Source organism: Polistes canadensis, unplaced genomic scaffold (assembly GCF_001313835.1).
Source record: "Polistes canadensis isolate GaletaPanama2010 unplaced genomic scaffold, ASM131383v1 scaffold_186, whole genome shotgun sequence".
Classification (NCBI taxonomy): Eukaryota; Metazoa; Arthropoda; class Insecta; order Hymenoptera; family Vespidae; genus Polistes; species Polistes canadensis.
Window position 1 is genome coordinate 300,340 of NW_014569733.1, and position 19,994 is coordinate 320,333.

Here is a 19,994-nt window from a genome sequence, read left to right on the forward strand (position 1 = left end):
AACGACCTCGTTTGATATTTTACTGGGTAACATTGACAAACGAATTGTTATCTATTTTATGCCAAAATTTTCAATATATATTTATCATAATTTTTTTTTTTTTTTTTTTTTTTCTTTTTTTTTTTCTTTTTAACATACATCTCTCTACACCCACACACAAACAGAGCTTTACACACGTTCCAAAAATTATTTTACAAAAGGTCTCATCCTTCGTCTGCTCTTTTTCCATTTCAGTGGTGGCATCAAGTTTTCAGAGCTGAATGCCGAGGAAGGTGAGTTTCTCTTTTGTATTTTTCTTTCTTTTTTATTAAAAAGTAAAAAGAAACTAATCTCTACATGCATGCTCATTGTTGTACGAATAGCAATTTATAATAATAATTATAATATATATATATATATATATTTGTGTTGTTTAATCAAAACGTTTAGTTTGTTTCTCACTACATTATTTTTATATTTGAAAGAATTAATTTGAAACGTCAACGATCCTTTTATATCGAATTTCACTCCTACGTATTATTTTGTATTTAAATTTATCATTTATACCACTTTCAATTTGTCAAATCAATCAATCAATTCGACAAAACGAAAAATAGATGAGAAATCGTTTAAGCTTATATACATACATTTTTATAATTAAACATCCGTAACAAATTATTTTGTTATCTTGTGATGTTAAATGTATAATAATTATTAAAAAAATTTATTGTAAATATAGAGAAAAAAAAAGAAAGACTAAAAGAAGACACTTTTTGGACTGTTAATGGCTTATACACAATATATTAGTCAAAGATTACATTTCTATTAGTTGATTCTGATGCTGCGAAAGGTTTAGGTGTTGTTGTACGAGGTGTAAAAGCTTTGCGGTTGTATCGATCGAGAACGACTTTAACACACGACTAATTCTATATCTCGTAATTTATACTTCTTCACTTTCTCGTGTTCGTACCTTTCGTTTACGAGACAAAAAAATCACTACCCATCTTAATTTTCCACCCCTTTCGTTATTTTAATAGATTATTTTTATTCTCTAATATTACGCGACGGTCTTCAAAGATTTATAAAAAAAATCGTTCGCGAAACTAAAAGTCAAATCTTTTATTAGAAAATTCTTTTCTCTTTAGCAAGAAAATATACAAAAGCGTTTTTGTTTAATAGTATAATATAACACACATTTTGCCAAGAAATGTTCTCATAATGATCGTTCTTCACGGTTTTCTCGAGAACAACATGTGACGCCAATTTATCCAATCTTATAATAATAATAATAATAATAATAATAATAGTCATTCATTTTTTTCTCTTTTTGTTCATTCGAACCACAGCGAGTGATTTTTTCTCACTCTCTCGATATATTACTAATTATAGATGTTACTAACAATAAGATCAGCTTTAAACTTTAGGTATAGTCGATTGGAACAAAGAGGCCATCTATGCTATTTCTAGACAGATCAATGACACCTTTTAATATATTTTTTTATCATATCCAAATTTTCACAAAGTACTCGATGAGAGAGGTGGGAGAGTAGTAGGATGGTGAGAAAATAAAAAAAAAAATCTAATTAGTAAAGTTGTGAATAGAAATAATAATATAGAAATGTTATTTCCTTGCTTGCTTGCTTGCTTGCGTGTTGTTGATTGAAATCTTTTTTTTCATTCAAATTTCTTACGCTACAAATGTTTTTTTTTTTCTTTTCTTTTTCTTTTTCACACAAATTAAGTATCGTCGTAAAATTTAAATAATCGATTTTTTTTATGCTAACATAATTTCCCTATCGTTTGTTTCGCATATTAATTATATATTTCGCAGTACGTTTTTTTAATTAAAAAATTATTACGACGTTATATATACACATACACACACACACGTTGCTGTTCTCTAGCCCCTCGTATATGTTCTGAAAATGTTTTTTTCTCGCTCTAGTGGTTTAAACAAGAAGAAAACTATGTCGACACGAACGCACACCATCTGGTGATTGCGTAAAAGAAAATAAGGCGACCTGCCAAAATTCTTCATTCGATTCAACTAGAAAATCACGCAATGTGCAATCCTCTCGAGAACACAACTCCTCCTCCTCCTCCTCCTACCCATTATCATTTAACGAACCGTTCATCTGACAAATTTCGTCTCGATTTTTTCCTATTTTTTTTTTCTTTTTTCTCTTTTTTCTTCATTTCCCTTTCTTTTTTCCCCTTAGGGGTTATTGACTATTGCTATTATCATTCTGAAGGTTATTTTATCGATCAGCAATCGGATAAATTTTCCACTTGCTTTTTCTCCATCTCATTTCCATTCCAGATCGATGGGATACCACCCCACTCCACTCCACCCCCTTCTACCCCTGTCTGATTCTTATGAATAGTTGCAACGAGATTGGTATCAGTTTTATGAAACTGGTTTAATACGATCAATATTTTATATCGAAGAAGTACTTTGCTAAAGTAATTAATTAATACGTTTATTATTTGTGCAATTGAAAAGGAATATTATTCAAGGATAACAAGTATCGATCGTCCTCGTTGGAAGAAATACACGTATTGTTAAATAAACAGAGTAATATTGGCACACAGATTTAATTTTACTTTAACAAAGAAATCAGTTGGTAACTGTTACATTTTCTTTTTTTTTTTTCTTTTTTATCAAACACAAATTGAATTTCCAATATTATTATACTTTATACTAAAAATAATGTATCTTTACTTTTTCTTATTTTTTTTTTTTTTTTACATTTTTAAACAAAGTATTAAATAAAAATATATAATCTGTGCCAATATTTTTACCTCGATAAAATATATAATATTAGTAGAGAGTGATATTTTTGTTGTTAACAATTTTAAGATCGACAAGAAGACAATTTTATTTATTTTTTTTTTTTTCTTTTCGTCAATTCTAATATCACAATGTGATTATAAAAATAATATTAAATGACGATCGTGTCGCGATCGATAGATCAGAATTCATTTGATTGGGTTACGCTCTTTCGAAAGTTTATTCCAAAATCATGATTTACGAAAATAACGTTTAACGAAGTGTTGTGACGTTATCTTTCCCATCGAATCCAACTAGTTTCGTTTTCAATAATCTAAACTTTGTTACATAAGAAAGAGAACGTTCGCATTAGTCGTTAATTTCTCGTCCTTGAATCCTATGGATGCATTAATCTGGCTTCCGAAAAAGAGATATTGCATATGCCTGTACATCTGTTGTTTGGCTTCGAAAAGCTTCTTTTCTTTTTCTTTTTATTTATTTTCTTTTCTCAAGATAAAGTTTATGATAGTCGAATTAGAACATTTCTTATTTTAACGGGAGGGAGTATAAACTTGGTCTATATAATCATATAACGTTATAAACAAATCTTTATTTATTCGTTATTTACGTTAGTTAAATGCCAATGAGTGACTAATAATCGTAAACATGGCTCGTAAGTAGTCCAAACTCTGATGAATCATCATTTATTGTTTTATTATCGATGAACAAAATTAATGATTGCAACAATCAAAACTATAACACGGATACAAAAGCTTTGGAATAATATTCTGACTGGACATTCCAACCAACTACAAAATGATTTCTTTAATTGATAGATGTCGAATTTTTATGATTTGTGGTTTGACGATCGTTTGCTATCGTAAGTAGCCAATTTAAAGAATATATAATAAATGAATCTCTGTGTGTTCTTTGGTCTCATTGTATTTTATTATTATCGTCCCATCATTCGCCACCGACCGACCGACCAACTAGCCTCGTCGTTCATTCTTTGGCAATAAACCAATTGTCGATTTATATGTGTGGTGCATTGCACGAGTTTCAAATTAATTTTCGATTTAAAAAGAGACAAGAGAGAAAATCAACATGATTTTATTAATACGAACGACGACCGCTTTTTTTTTATTTCTTTTTTTTTTTCTATATATTATTATACCTTGAATGACTAATCACAATTCTAATTATTTCCATATCTTTACATATATACATATTTATGATTTTTGTTTTTGTGAACTTCGATCTTTCTAAAGAGAATACAAGAAATAGAAAAATACTTATATAAATAAATGTATCTTTTTTTAACCGCGTTTAAAAAAAATTAACAGAAAGAGAGAAAGAGAGAGAGAGAGAGAGAGAGAGAGAAATGTTTTCGGAGTAAGGTGAAGGTCAAAGGGCGAAAGTGTTATACGCGGCTGCTGTTTGGAGCAAATCGATACCCTACTACGAACCAACTACCCTTCCTTCTTCTCTATCACCTTTCTCATCTCTCCGTACTTTCGCTCTTACGAATTTAAGAAACTTTTATCGAAATTTGCGTAATGATATTGTTTACCGTTTATTATACGCACGTGTAATATCAATACTACATATAAAAATAATTATTGTTGAAGTGTTTCGAATCGATTGAATATAATTCGAAAATGCATAGAAAATTTCGTAACTAACAAACCATCGTAATTCTATTGGTGTAATTTGTATGGTTACTCAATATTAGAGGTGACAAAAGATTATAAAAAGTAACGTTGAATATTTCAAAATATAATTCTGTTTATTTAGAAATTATTTCTAAAAGATAATTTCATTTTTCTTTTTTTTTTTGCAAAGAGGCTAATACCTTTGGCCAAGTTTAACGTTATTAGAGCAAGTCTTAACATAATTGAAATTTGTAATTTCATCAATTAAATTCAAGCAACTGTTATATTATTTTTCAGTTCGTCGATAAGTCTTCGAATTATTGGCGTAAGATTTTACTTGCGATGTATGTGTCAGAACTATCTCGAATAAAATATATTATCTTTAATAATAAATGTTATAAAATAGAGAGACAAGTAATTCTACAAATAAAGTAATTCTACAAATTTCAAATATTTTGCGTTTTAAAATCAATTGAAAAATGTGACACTTAATTTGGATGATTGTCTATATTTCTTGCGATGATATGATTAAAGTCGATTGGTATCTTCCGTTATATTAGAGACCTAAGAATTACAATTGATTTATCTGCTCGCGTGATATTTTAAACAATTTTACCGTAACAACGTAGATTGTTTACGTTTGAAGTACATAATAAAAAGTAATTGAAAGATAACGCACAGTGACTTGTGATTTTATGAATCAATTCGAGTAAGAATGTGTTCTCGATACGAAAATGACGTCAGTCTCTTGCTTAAAAAAAAAAAAAAAAGATATTTGAATGATCATCGTTGTCATCGAATTACTTGAAAAAGAACCAAAAAATATTACTGTTACTTAATGTATCAGATAAGCTGAAAGAAACGAAAGTCCCCGATGCTGACTTATCATAAGTATTCGTGATAGACTCATTACAAAATTGACATATCTGATATTTTTCAAATTGTATTACGATAGAATAAAAATATATAATCCAAGGTTTTTTTTTCTTTCTTTCAATTTAAAATGAAACTATAAGATATATATCTATATAATTAGATATATAATCGTTTATTATTATTTATTCTTAAAACTTGTCGATAGGTTATTTTTACACGGACATAAATTATAGATATAAAAAAAAAAGTTATATAATTATGGTAATCGTCATTCTTATTTTCTTAGGTACTTGTCGTATAATTCAAAAGAATGAAATATGTTCGCAATAAAAAGAACATCTTATAGCCAGATGTAATGGCTAGAACACATATGCTTTTGCCAGTTTCATGCTTCTTACATTTGAAACGATTTCCATCACACTAATAGCAGTCTTGTTTTTCTTTACCATCTTATTCCTTTGGTTCGTGAAAGAGAACATTTGAATCTTTGTCTTTAACAACGTAAATATATATATATATACATGCTATCGATATTCGTACAACAATTCGTGATGTTAAACTTTTGTAGAATATCATTTTTATATATGTGTATTTATTTTATTATTATATCTCGTATTTTGTTTTTCAGGATTCAAATTTCAGGAGAATCTCTTACGTACGATGATCCAGATTGAGAATACATTCTTTCAATTAGGCGAAAGTTGCTCAAGAAATTGTCTTATAATTTGTGATCGCGGTGCAATGGATGCCTCGGCATGTAAGTAATTTATATTTATAAAATAACAAAGTGTAAATACATATATATTTGTCTAAAAATGTAACTGTAATTTTTCTAGTTATTTCGAAAGATGAATGGGAATTGATGATGGCTTCAAATGGTTGGAACAACGTAGAATTAAGAGATAATCGATATAATCAGATTATCCATATGGTGTCAGCAGCAAATGGAGCTGAAGATTTTTATTCAACTGAAGATCATGCTTGTCGTTCGGAAGGTGTTGAGCTTGCAAGAGAATTGGATTACAAAGCTGCAGCAGCTTGGGTCGGGCATCCTTATTTCGACGTGATCGACAATTCGCAAGATTTTGAAATAAAACTCTGTCGCATGATCGAATGTGTTTGTCAGAAATTAGGCATTGATACTGGAGATCGATTACGTTCTAGCAGTCGTAAAGTTAAGTTCCTCGTAAAAGGTCCCCTGCCATTAGACTCCGAATTTCCGCCATATCAGGACTTCGATGTCGTACATAACTACCTCCAAAGTAATAATCCAAAAATGCAAGCACGTTTGCGAAAGCGTGGTCAAAAAGGTAATTCCTTTTTTTTTTGTTTTTTTTTTATGCATTAATAATTTATCTATTATTTATATTTTTATTGAATTATCGTAATAAATTGTTATTATTTCTCATGTATATGTATATATATATATATTTAAAACAAAAAAGTAGAAACAAATTTCCTTTTATTCTAACGTTATATTTCTTGATTCAAGGTCATTGGTCTTACATACATACCATCCGAAGACCAAAAATGTGTGGTCAAGTAATCGAGGTAAAGACCCAATTAACCCATAGAGATTATTTAAATATGTTAGCACAACGTGACGATTCACACTTTACTATCTTCAAAAGGCGACGTTGTTTCCTTATCAATAATCAGTATTTTCAGTTGGATATATATAAAGAACCAGCGCATCCTAGGTGAGTATTTTAAAGAAATTTTATTTCGTCTTTGAAGATACGTCTCTATAAAAAAAAATTCGATTTTATTTTAGATGCCGAGGCCTCATGTTACTCGAAACTTATACGGCGTTGACGGGAGACCATTTAAAAAATATCCTACCACAGTTCCTCACTATCGAGAAGGAAGTCACTGGGAATCCTGATTATAGCATGTTCAATCTTAGTTTGCGAGAAGAATGGAATACCACGAATAAATATTGCCACAATTTAAATGGTATGTACAAAAATATTTTCATTTGTCAATTAAAAATTGTTGTACGTATTAATTGCATTTTTATAGGTTTACCGCCAGGTTCTTGGTTGTTGGAACATGAGAGTCTTAATCTTTCAGACATGAAAGATTCTTCCGAGACTAGGAATCAAGTTAATGGAGCCGATGTTAGAATCGGTAGTGTAAAACATGATGTAAATAATGTTATCAACGTAGTACAGAATGGTGTTAGTAGAGTAGCAAACGGAGATCGATATAAATATTTCGATCAGAATAATGTAAAGAGCAATCAAGAGAGTCAAAAACGTACATATGACAGTCCAGCGAAAAAAATAAATGAATTACCACAAGAAAAGAAAGATGACAAACATAATAAGAATGGCTTTCATGATAACGTAAAAGTATAACAGTAACAATAAAGAAAAAAAAAAGAAGGAGAGGGCGAGAGAAAGAGAGAAAAGAGAAAGGGAAAATAATTTCCTAAAGAAAAAGATGTAACATAAATTTGATTGGCATTGATGACTAAATTACACATTATATAAGGACAAATTTACATAAGAAATTTTATTTTTTAATCGAACCTGCGTGTTACACATTTGGATATCTTCCATTAAGAGAATGTATTTAAGGATTTAATCGTTATTTGTTAATCTTGTTGACCAGTCAACAAGTGATATGTCTATCGAAATACCAAGTATTTATATACTTAAGAAAGGTTTCTTCGTCTCCTTAGTTTCCTATGCATCCTTCTATCTAAAGTATTGTCTTGATTCTTAATTAAGAAAATTACTATGAATGATTGTGATAAAAGGTTTATATATATTTATATATAATCTACGACATACAAAAAAAGGAAGTATAATTATTTTAAATAGAACATACAATCAACACATAGTTATACTCTCTTCTTAATAAAATCTTTAGTCGGTTTTTCCAAAGTAAATTACATTTTTTCCAATTAAATGTCTACAAATTGTGAAGAAAATTATTGAAAAAAAAAGAAAAAACACAATTTTCGAGATAATTCTATTGTAACTTTTCAATTTTAAATAATAGCGTTAGAATATTAAATGGTAGCTTAATTTACGGATGATATGTGGTGGTATTAATTATTATACGTATATATGTGACTCTCTTCAGTCGATTGTAATATGCACATTGCTTGTCTAATTATTATCTCCTAGATTAAAAAAGAAAAAAGTAAAAAGGGGTCGTGGAAAAAATACGTTTTAACGTAATATACGGGAATTACGTATTATTTAGAGCATAACAAATTTAAAACTTATAAATACTTAAAGCGGGCACATACCCGTATCAATAGGTTAAAAATTGTACATATATGATTTTACTACTTGTCAAAAAATTTCTGTGATTAATTGCAAAGGTATGACTGAGTTATAGCTTTTATGAAACATCATAATTTATTATATGGTGTATATCGAACAGATTAAGAGTGTCGAATAGTAATGGCATGATGTACGAATCCTTGTTTTTTTTTTCGGTGGAAAAATTAAAATAAGAGTAGATAATAACTGTGATGGCTACACTCTTTGTGCTTATTTACATAGGATGACGTTTACCAAATTTTGCCATTTTTTAAAGATGAAGTGCCTGTGAGATATTCAGTCGCGAAAAAAAAGGAAATTATATATAAATATATATATATTTTCAATGAAAAATGCAATAATAAGTTATTATCACCTATTTCATGTAAAATGGATCCGAACTCATGTTGTACACATTATTGTCTAAATAAAATATCATGTGCCTATCAATTTTGGAGCTATTCTTATAGTAATTTTCTTTTTATATATTTTTTTTAATAAATAAATTAATGCAATATATATATAGAAAGTATAAAAATATTTTTATTTATGTATATGTTACCGTTTCTTTGTGAAATTTGTTAATTCGTGGAATAACTAATTGAACCATAAAATAACTACTGTCCTATTAAAGTATAAAAACAGACAGAATTATATACTTCAACTATATAAATTTATTATACAAGAAGCGAATAATTAATATGAGATTGAAATCTGATCCCAAATATAAGAAAAATATTCTTTGATTACGTTTTAAAAAAAAAAATACCCGCTTATACTGCTATGTTGTGTAAATCTGGAAACACAGAAAATATGTATTTTATTATAGATTAATGAGAAAATAATAATGAGAAGATATATTAAGCATCTATCTTCTGCATCAATCTAACGCATCGACCTTACGCATCGACCTTGTATATTGATCTTGCGCATTGATCTTGCACATCGATCTTGTGCATCAATCTTGTGCATCAATCTTGCGCATCATACCGAGAGCTCGGCCAAATTCGTTCGTTTTTCGGCACCTGTCGGTACAATTAGTCATGAGTCTTCAGTGCAGACGGTTCGTGTTACGGTACTGCTCATTACATTTCTTGTCATATGTTTAATTTTTCAACTTTGCAGCAAGGACGGTGCAAGGATCGTGCATCTAGTTTATCCAGCTCTAGTATATTTCGCATGTTTAACGAGGTGTTAATGTAGTATTTATTGCATTCGTGAAACGACGAGATGTCATTCCTTTGCCGGACGTCGAATATAAAAAGTGCTATTCTTTGTATGGTTTGAAAAATTATATATAAAAATTATACGTAAAGAAATTGTTTATTTTCGATATAGAATAAAAGAACTTCCCCACAATGTGGTGTCTACAGAAAGTAAACAGGCTTTTTACTGCTAAATCCCCTTTCTTTCCATCTTTTGTCTCTACCGATCATAATTGACTTATATTTTTCTCCCTTGTCAGAGTTTCAAGAAAAAACAAGATCTTTTTTTCGAAAGTTATTATAAGAAAGAGAATGTCAATTAATTTTGCTTTATTTATAGATTGTCGAAGCAATTAACTGAAGGCATAATAATCGTGGAATTGATGGCAGACATTACAACCTGTATATTTAATGTAGATAATACGTCAGTAATGCACATTCAGAACAGATTAATTAACATATTGAGACCATACTGCATTAGGTTTATTTAAAGTTACAGGAAAAAATAATACGTCGCAGACAAGAACAACTTTACGTTGATTTACAGTTAGTATCAGATCTAGATAGGCAATATTTTTATTTAGAACTACATATTAATATGTAAGTTTAAAAAATAATACGTATTGTACTGTTATTATAACATAAAACTTTACACGAGTTTTTTTCAAGAGTGCATTTTTCAAATCGGTGACCACGATTACTCAAAAACTAATAAACCAACTTTCTTCAAATTTTGTCATTTTATTTCTTACATAATTAATGTAGACACTGAACGAGCGATTTCTATTTCCATTTTTAATTTATTTTTTTTTATTTTTTAAAAAACAATCGTGTTTTTGATTCATTCAGTCTCTAGAATGTTCATTTTGCTATTCATAATCGCCCAAAATTTTAATTTTAGGGCGGCCCTTACCTAAATACCGTGGACACCACAAGTCAGCACAAAAGATTGACAAATTCTTCGAAGAAGCTGATTTATTGTATTATAAGAATCATTAATTAATTCGTAATATTAATGATAAAAATAAGTGCCCTTTTTTTCACAAATGATCATTATTACTTCTCATAATAAAATTTAATTCAAATGTTATACCAAAGAATAAAAAAATAAGTATATATATATATATATATATAAATTCATTGTTTATAAGGGAAAAAATACATTTCTTAAAAAATATCACTGTGTTTGCATAACAGCCGATGGTCTCAAAGACGGAAGAACTAATAAATCAACACTTATGTAGTTATTGCCACGCAATTTATTGCAAATTTTCCAAAAAATCTCATAATCGTACAAACAATTGTACAAAATATGAGTAAATATTATAACAACACATTCTAATTTTAAATATGCACAAATGTTAATTTAATGTTTATTAATTTATCTATTTGTACATTTCATAATGACAGATTATATCTGACTTTACTGTTTTTAATATTGAATAACCATATTATATTTATAAGGGAGAAACTTTGGACTGTCTGTGACAATACATATTTGATTGCATAAAAACACCTATATATAACAAAACAAACAAAAATTTATAAACTTCGTATATCTTTTTAACAAGTCATATGAGGTACATAATGTAATTATAAATATATTAATAGATGAGGAAGAGAAATAGTATATCGAGATAAATTCTATAGAAGATGCTTAAATATTGGAATATGTGAGCATCTTTTATTTGATATTTCAATACATCAAAACTTTTATATGCAAGAAAAAGCTAATTAATGTAATATGTTTATCAAAGATTACACGTATGGATATATTTTAATGAAGACTCGTTAGTATTAAATGCATATTACTTCATATTATATATACTAAAATTTGATCATATTTTACTTTCTCATACGTGTATAAGAGAATAATGATTATATACGATTAGAAGATAAAAATTATGAAATATTTTATAAGAAGACAAGAAGATATATTACATTTATAGAAATATGTCTCTGAATATCTCTCAACTACAATTGAATAACATTTTTGCAAAAACGATTTGTTGTATACATGATTTCTTACTATATTTATCCTTTTTTTAAGCACATAAGAAGTATTAAATCTATAAATAATATCTAAACTTTGTATACATTACAACCTGTTCTATAAAGATATACCAGTTATTACCTAAAAACACTAGATTTTAATTATTTAAAAAGTATATATATATATAATATGAATTAATAATTAGCATTCTGGAAGCATTGTTTGCAAGTTATCTTAGCTTTATGTTTAATTCCATAAATATTTCTTTTTTTTTTTTATGTAAAAGTCGTTAAAATTTATAAAAATTGTTATTTATGGAAGATAGTTCTTCCAAATATTATATTTAAAGCAGCTTCCTCTATACAACTGTAAACTGAGCTTAGTTGAATTGTAAAATTGTATTTATAACTAATTTAAGTATTGGAAGGACTAATATCTTTTCTTTTTTAAAAGCAAATGACAATAATAATCAGCATTGCTTTTATACTACTATATACTTTGAAATACTAAAATGACTACATTTTGTTTACCTACTAATAGCTTTAGTTTGCTGGGCTTTGTACATTTTTAAGACCTTTTTACTAGGAATTAAGGACTGACTTAATCCTGGTCTTTTTTTACGTTTATTTGTATGATTGTTCTCTTGATCAACATCATTTTCATCATTTACAGAAAGTTGACCATTATACTGAGTTTGACAAATAATGGTTTCTTGCGGAGCTCGTATAGCTTCCAACTCAGCTGCTGTTCTATGCAAATCTGAGTCATGAGCGAAAGTACAATTATGACCAAATCGACATCTGCCTTTTCTATAATTCCAACAAATTTTTCTACCATTTATCATTTTGGTATCATCTAATGTTGGAGTCATTTTGACGTGTTTTTCAAGTATAGCACTTTTAGCTTTTTCAGCTTCAACAAATGGATTAGAAAATACGGAAGTTTTCAAGGTAGGTGTGCCATTAAAATCAGGTGTAGGTAATGGAAGTTTTTCTTTGGAAGCAGTTTCAGTTTGTGTGTCATCATTATTTTCACCAGGCTCATCATCTTCCCCATCTTCTTCTTCTTCCCCTTTAAAACTAAGAGTTCAGCAATATCAGATTACAAAGAACCAGCTCAATTGAAGAGTATGCACAGACTGATCATCAAAATATACAATTAAATATATTTTTATCTATCACTCTATTGTTATCCAAATATTAATTCCCATTTATTAATTATATTTTATAATAATTTTTTATACACATACTCATACATATATATATATACTTTTTTTTTAAATAGATATTATTACTAAAATAAAACTATAGAAGAGGGGGCAAATGAGGAACATACTTAAATGTAAGCGAGTAATAAACGTGGATAAAATATATAGATAACTTAAAATACATGAGAATAAAGAATGAAATGTTTATAGATAGAAAATAAATTTACTGCAAAGATACATGCCAATATAAAAATTCATCTGTATGTTTATATGTAAACTGATTTTCAAATAAGATAATTTAAATGATATTTAATATTATGGATACAATAACTTCATCAACAAATTTTCATGTAATATATATGAATGATTAGAGGTTAGCTAAAAGAGAAAATAAACAATACTGCCTAAATGTAACATTTTAATTTAAGCTTACGTATTATCACCATCATCCGATACGTCATCACCATCACTATCTGAACCCGAGGAAGTTCCGTAATCCGCAACTAAGGAAGCCATAATTCTAATTAATTAATTAACAGTGCAGTCTACAAACACTAATCTAAATGTGACCATTGTGAATTGTTGTGTTCTTCTCGAGTATCAAGAAGGTGTGGCAACAATGGTAAGACGAAATAACGGATGTCGGTGGTGCTGCTGTATTTTAATTGTATAGCGGGAAAGTTTTAAAATTTTAGTATATATTATAGCTATTTATTATATCATTAGCTAATTTTACTATATTTTTATAATTAATTCTATTTACTTGAGTTTCAAATCAAGCCCAATATTAAAATTATCCACTAATGTTAGTTTTAAGTTTTAAAAATAGCACTTCGCAAAATTACAACTACAAATTAATGACGAGTAACAAAATTATACAATAAAATATCATTCCATCTCCTTGGGACACCAAATTCGTGTCTATATCGTCTAAAAGATGCATATATGTTTAGTTAGAGTCAAAAATATCAAAATTTTCGTATTATTAAATTTCCAAGCTTAAATAACTTTCGGTAAATATTAGAGTAATTTTTCTTTTCTTGTTTCGTCTTTAAAATTTTTCACTGTAATCGTATTTTATTCAATTTGCAATTTTTCTTTTCTATAGAATGCAGCTTAAAAGTATTTCATAATAATTAATAGATATTTTTTTTTGTAGTAACTTTTAATATTTTTACTTTTCCTATTTCTTTATTTTTATTTATTTTATGTAAATGTAAAATTACGCATTTAAATTTAATTTTATTGCAACGAATAATAGAGATCTGATCAAAATAATTATAGAATTCAATTGAAAAGTGCATCTGCGAATTGGACGATTTATATGTCAGGCTATTGTATTACTTGTCAGTATGACAAATTTAGTTTTCTTCTTGTTACAGGTGATTATCGTTGGATTTATCATCAAACCTTCTGGATTCTTTTTTATCTGAGTATCTTAAATTGCTTTATTTGAAAATATACGTATAATTAATAATAATAATATTTATAATTTAATATAATAATAATAATATTTAAAATTTTATTACAATAGAATTATACGATTTAACTATCAAAAAATATATATCATATACTATCATATACAATCAAAGATTAGTGTATTCTTTGACAGTATTGTACTTTCATCGCGTTAAATACATACTATCGTCCAATGCTGGTCCCAGTGGTAACAAAAATGATGCTGGGTAAATAAAACAGAGATCTTATGAGTTTCTATATACTTTACCACAAAAAAGTTGGCATAGAATCGCAACAGCAGAAAAAAATAAAAAAATAAAAATATTTACCTACTGTTTAGACATTATGAATGATTAACCTATTTCGTTTCATTACCCTATAATTTGTTACTGTGGAAATCACTTTTAAATATATCCTCTGTAGGTATACCAACTTTATTCTCATTTTTTTCAAAGTGCACTTGCGCCTTGAATTTGTTGATGGGCATGTGTATAACATATCTACCACTCATGACGTCACCATTTCATAATTATTCAAAGTGTAATAATTATAATAATAAAATAAAGTTGAGGAGCTAGACAAATAAAAAGTGAGCAATTGATTGCAAACAAAAAACAATAGAAAACTTCATTGCTTTGCTTTGAAATGAGAAAAAACTTTTTCGATTTTTCAATTATTATTAACTAATTAAATAATTAATTAATAAAGTGAGCAATTATATGGATTTTGATTGAGCAATTAATTAGCAATTAAGAGCACTTATTCATTTTGTTTCTGTTGTTGCGGTTCTATGCCAACTTTTTTGTGCTGAAGTTTAGGTTATCTATACGAATCGTTTTATTAAAACGAATATAATTTTCATTATTCAGTCAGCTGATTATACAAGTGGATACTGTTCTTATGTGTAATTTGTGAAATATTTAAATGATAATTAATGAGTAATTATAATTTTTTATTATTATGTTATTTCCAATTTTTTTTGTATCATTATAATTAAATATTAATAAATATATAGGAGGATAGAATAGAATGGCAGCTCTGATGAAGAAAAGAGTTTTAGCTGAATTTACCCAAAGTCAGGTATGTTATCCATAATCTTTCTATCATTCTGGATATTAGATTAATTTTTCTTTTGTTCATAGGTTATCAATGAGCCACCGTTAAAAAGATTAAGAACTTTACGACTTTCAGCAGCTGGAAGTAGTAAGAATGATGGCGAAGGTAGCTCTACGCTAGCCTATATAGAATGCTTAGAAAAATGTAAAGGTGGCAATGATGCATTACAGCTACTTGTCCGTATATCTGACACTGTGACGTGCATTTCTCCTGATGATGTACCTATAGCAATAAAGAAACTTTCAGAAAGATTTGCTATTGAAACCGAGGCTGCTGTGCGTGCAAAAATATTATGGATATTTGGTGAACTTGGAGAAGTAACATATGATGTCGCTGAAAAAGCTCGTATTGTCAATGAAACAGCTGAACTTTTAAAACACGAAGAGTCTCACAGAGTTAAGAGTCAAGGTTTAGCAACTTTGTTAAAATTAGGAGATTATCAAAGGTGTTTATAATAACATTTATCATTTATAGTGATTAATGAAATTATTATAAAACAGAAATAATATGATCTTAATTTATAGAAATTTGGTATTAAAACTTGCACGTGAACATTTACAAGATACATGGCACGGCGTACAAACACGATGTCTTTCTATAATTGGAAGATATTTGACAGCTAATACTAGCGATGATACACTTATTTTTGTTGGAAATTATGCTCAATCACAAGATCCAAGAGTTCGTGCGCAAGCCTTTGAAACAATGGCAGAATTACATTCTCATAGGGGTTGTAGATTGCCTGCTAGTTTCTTTGGAGAAGCATGCGCTGCTCTTCGCGATGACTATGAAATAGTTAGACGTGCTGTTCTCAAAATAATTTGGCTTCTTGGTATTGAATATCCTGAAAAGTAAGATATCATAAGTAATATAACTTTTTGAAACTTTATTAAATTATTTTTCTTTTACTTATAGCATGGTTGTTGGCTTAGATGGGGAAGATGTACGTATGGTTGATTGTACATTTTCTCAAATTTGTAGTTTGATGGGTGATTTGTCACCACGGGTTAGAGCTTCAGCTATGTCTCTATTAGGTACAATGAAAGGTGTTTCACGACGTTATATTGAACAAGCACTAGATAAGAAACAAAAAGTAGTAGAAGTAGACAGTGCAGTTAGGCCTGAAGTGGAAGAAAAAAGTGGATCTTGTGGAGCATTTATTCATGGATTAGAAGATGAATTTTTAGAGGTAGATGAACATATAAAAAGTTTGTTTTATATATATATATATTTTAGTTTAATTATTAATTTATTATTTATAAATCTTTTTTTAGGTCCGAACAGCAGCTGTTGAAGCACTTTGTAAATTATCTTTAGAACAACCAAGTATAGCTAGAATTTCGTTAGATTTTATGGTGGATATGTTTAATGATGAAATTCAAAATGTCAGATTAAGAGCAATAGAATCGTTAAGAAAAATATCTGCTAGTGTAACTCTTAGAGAAGATCAATTGGAAACTATACTGGGTGCACTAGAAGATTTTTCAGGAGAAGTAAGAGAAGGTTTACACGCTACGTTAGCAGCTAGTCAACTTGCTACTAGAAATTGTCTTCACATGTGTGTCAATCGTCTGTTGGATAATTTAACACGTTATCCACAAGATAGAGAAAGTATTAGAGTATGTTTGGCATCACTGGGAGCTTCGCATCCTTATCTTACTTTACCTTTAGTACCACAACTTCTTGGTCGACATCCTTTCTTTGATACACCAGAACCAGATGTGGATGAACCATCTTGTATCCTTTAATATAATCATAAATAACATAAAAATTCATTTAAATATTTTTATACGATCCTTAATATTTGTAATCAGATGCAAGTGTATTAGTATTGATATTCAATGCAGCATTGCATTGTCCAAGTATGCATGCCTTATTTACAGAACACACTTCTAAGCATTATCACTATTTACGCGACACAATGCCACATTTGGTGCCGAGATTACGTCCAGCAGTAACTAATGGTTCAGGAACGAATAAGGAAGATACCGCTAATGAGGAACGTAGAGATCGTAGAGGAAGAGAATTTTTAGAAAAAATAGTAATGGGTATAGAAAATGCAAGGCCAGGTGGTAGAGTAAATACTAAACTCTTAGAAACTGCAACTATTGATCTTGATCGTCTTGCGGAAATGGATAATCGAATGGAAGGTGCAGCACGTTTTACTGCCTTGTATATTCGATGTTTATTATTATTGAAATCAGTTTTGAAAGAGTTCTCTGTCTCTGCAACTACTTCAATATCAGCAAGTCCGATACCAAATACAAGTAACAATGTTTCTGCCCTACTTCAGCATACGCAAAAGTATATATGTGTTTTAATATTCTTTTTATAACTTTAAATCGTTTATCTAAAAAATAATTTATTACCATTTTTTATTTTTTAATTAAACAGGCTGCAACGATTGTTTAGTGGATTAGGAGAGGCCGAAGTAACATTAGCTAATGATGTGTGGCTGAAGGCTTTAGCTGTAGAACTAGTTCGTGTTACAAGAAGTGCAACAGGCAGTGCTCTTCCATTAGCTCGTTATTTTTTATCAGAAGCAGATTCTTTGCCACAAGATACTTCAAAATTACCGCCATTTTCTAGGGCATTAGTTTTCCAAATTCCAAATTTAGCAGATGTAAAGCCAGGATCTTTGACAAGACTTTTATTACCATTACTTCTTAAACCTTCATTACAGGGTGAAGAAAGACTCCCAAAACCACCTATATCTACTAGATTTTGTCGTGCTATTATCGAAGAGCCTAGAGGAGATGCGGATGCTGCATTAAAGTTTACAGGCGGTCTATTATTAGGCATTCCTCTAACAGCTAAAATATTAAATTTGCGAGATCCTAGCATTTTAAGAGTTAAATTAAGACATCCAGATCAACAAGTGCAATTATTGTTACCTCGACAATCAGATTTGCGTATTCATAACTCTGATCAGAATGATTACAGATTAAGAACTACTGTACTTTTATCGCATCAGGTATGGATGGAAGCTTGTAATGTAGAAATATCATTAGCACTTCTTGTACCTTCAGCCACAGTATTTTCACACGCTCCCTTAGAAGATCCATGTGTTATAGATCTTTGTAAGCCAACTAAAGTTTCTATAGCACCAAAACCAATAAAGAGGGGAATATAATTTTATTTTTTTATGATATTTTATTATGTAATCAATAAATATTTTACATGGAAATATTTTATTTCTTATAATATATCTAATTTATCTCTCTCTGTTATCTCTTTTATTTTATTTAGTTTCTCTTTATTTTCCACAAATGTTGTGACATTAAAATTAGCTTATGGAAATTAATTATTTTATTGAATTAACAGTAAATAAATCGTTTTTAATTATAGTCTTTTTGCAATTAATTTTTATAGAAACATTATATGCAAGAAATAATTCATTTTTACATTTGTTTGCCTCTATGTAATTATGTTTTACATTTAACTTTTATCGCCAATTAGAGAATGAACTTCCCCTGAAACAAAAAAATACGTGCTTCTTTATGATGTATATCATTTCTAATTTTTATATTATATATTTTTCTTAAATTATATGCATTATGTATATATTAAATAATACTTACCCAGAAAATGCAGGTTTTTCAGGTTCTGGAGTCTTCTGAGCTAAACTACCGAAAGTTAAACCACCAGATTGATTAGCTAAAGATTCAAACGTACTGCTACCTGTTGTATTTCCAAATAAATTTGGCATAGTATTTCCAAGTGGCGAAGGACTTCCACCTATAGTAGGAGGACTTCCAAATCCTGATTTAAAAATTATTTATTATATTAATTGATTTAAATTACAGCAAGGTCAACATAAATTAATATTTTACCTCCTGGCGAAGTAGCACCAAATCCTGTTCCTCCAAATCCCATTGAGCTGAAAACTGATTTAGGTGCTTCAAAAACTGGCGATGATCCAAATACAGGTTTAGCACCAAAAGTAGGTGCTTGACCAAAAGCTGGTTGTGATCCTAATACAGATGGTGTACCATTTATTGGACTTCCAAATACAGAAGTTGACCCTGTAGTAGGAATATTACTGGCAGAACTTCCAAATAAAGAGGAAGATCCTGTATTAGCATTTCCTATTGTTGGTGAGCTTCCAAATAAAGATCCAGAAGAATGACTGGCAACCCTCGTTGAAGATGCAGTATTTGTATTAACACCGAATAAAGAATTGGAACCTGATGTTGCTCCTCCGCCTCCAAATATTGAACCTGCTGGTTTTGCGGCATTATTGCCAAAGATTGATCCAGCTGGAGTCGAGCCAAATGTAATAGAAGAATTTCCACCGAATATAGATGTATTCGTGGGAGGATTCCCTCCAAAAACTGGGGTTGTTGATTGAGTTGTAGATGGTTGAGGAGAATTCCCTCCAAAAACTGAGGTTGTTGATTGAGTTGTAGATGGTTGAGGAGCATTTCCTCCAAAAACTGAGGTGGTTGATGGAGTCGTGG

The 19,994-nt window shown here is 29.2% G+C and overlaps 4 protein-coding genes across 5 annotated transcripts in view; 2 read left to right on the forward strand and 2 right to left on the reverse strand.

Annotated features, from left to right (window-relative positions):
* The window catches only part of LOC106789474, a 15,484-nt gene extending 7,254 nt beyond the window's left edge, over nucleotides 1-8,230 (forward strand). The window contains exons 4-9 of the mRNA XM_014753694.1: nucleotides 235-272; nucleotides 5,906-6,034; nucleotides 6,114-6,587; nucleotides 6,770-6,977; nucleotides 7,052-7,233; nucleotides 7,300-8,230. Coding sequence (XP_014609180.1) covers nucleotides 235-272; nucleotides 5,906-6,034; nucleotides 6,114-6,587; nucleotides 6,770-6,977; nucleotides 7,052-7,233; nucleotides 7,300-7,637 — 1,369 coding nt within the window. The 3' untranslated portion in view covers nucleotides 7,638-8,230. The remainder of the gene's footprint in view (nucleotides 1-234; nucleotides 273-5,905; nucleotides 6,035-6,113; nucleotides 6,588-6,769; nucleotides 6,978-7,051; nucleotides 7,234-7,299) is intronic.
* A 3,803-nt stretch (nucleotides 8,231-12,033) lies between these two features.
* On the reverse strand, nucleotides 12,034-13,592 carry LOC106789477. 2 transcript variants are annotated; one of them, XM_014753701.1, is made up of 2 exons: nucleotides 13,394-13,592; nucleotides 12,034-12,832 (listed from the first exon to the last, which is right to left on the reverse strand). In XM_014753701.1, exons 1-2 carry the CDS (start codon nucleotides 13,474-13,476, stop codon nucleotides 12,280-12,282), a joined length of 636 nt encoding a protein of 211 aa, XP_014609187.1. In that variant the 5' UTR covers nucleotides 13,477-13,592; the 3' UTR covers nucleotides 12,034-12,279. The 2 variants fall into 2 exon arrangements, with proteins under 2 accessions (XP_014609187.1, XP_014609188.1); XM_014753702.1 differs by having other exon boundaries at nucleotides 12,034-12,824; nucleotides 13,394-13,585.
* A 1,465-nt stretch (nucleotides 13,593-15,057) lies between these two features.
* On the forward strand, nucleotides 15,058-18,736 carry LOC106789480 (integrator complex subunit 4). Its single transcript, XM_014753706.1, has 8 exons — nucleotides 15,058-15,356; nucleotides 15,434-15,498; nucleotides 15,561-15,979; nucleotides 16,059-16,385; nucleotides 16,450-16,723; nucleotides 16,809-17,271; nucleotides 17,349-17,838; nucleotides 17,929-18,736. Exons 2-8 carry the CDS (start codon nucleotides 15,448-15,450, stop codon nucleotides 18,665-18,667), a joined length of 2,763 nt encoding a protein of 920 aa, XP_014609192.1. The 5' UTR covers nucleotides 15,058-15,356; nucleotides 15,434-15,447; the 3' UTR covers nucleotides 18,668-18,736.
* Nucleotides 18,681-19,994, reverse strand: part of LOC106789473 (nuclear pore complex protein Nup214-like) — a 6,357-nt gene continuing 5,043 nt past the window's right edge. The window contains exons 4-6 of the mRNA XM_014753693.1: nucleotides 19,368-19,992; nucleotides 19,116-19,296; nucleotides 18,681-19,007 (exon numbers count right to left, since the gene is read on the reverse strand). Of these exons, the coding sequence (XP_014609179.1) occupies nucleotides 18,980-19,007; nucleotides 19,116-19,296; nucleotides 19,368-19,992 (834 nt within the window). The 3' untranslated portion in view covers nucleotides 18,681-18,979. The remainder of the gene's footprint in view (nucleotides 19,008-19,115; nucleotides 19,297-19,367; nucleotides 19,993-19,994) is intronic.

Bases quoted from the DNA above. Each gene is read 5' to 3' on its own strand.
- LOC106789477 (XM_014753701.1), bottom strand. From the start codon at position 13,476: ATGGCTTCCTTAGTTGCGGATTACGGAACTTCCTCGGGTTCAGATAGT. The intron at 12,833-13,393 runs GTAAGCTTAAAT...CTGAACTCTTAG, and splicing joins TCGGATGATGGTGATAATAC to TTTTAAAGGGGAAGAAGAAG.
- LOC106789480 (XM_014753706.1), top strand. From the start codon at position 15,448: ATGGCAGCTCTGATGAAGAAAAGAGTTTTAGCTGAATTTACCCAAAGT. The intron at 15,499-15,560 runs GTATGTTATCCA...TTTTGTTCATAG, and splicing joins CTGAATTTACCCAAAGTCAG to GTTATCAATGAGCCACCGTT. The intron at 15,980-16,058 runs GTGTTTATAATA...CTTAATTTATAG, and splicing joins AAATTAGGAGATTATCAAAG to AAATTTGGTATTAAAACTTG.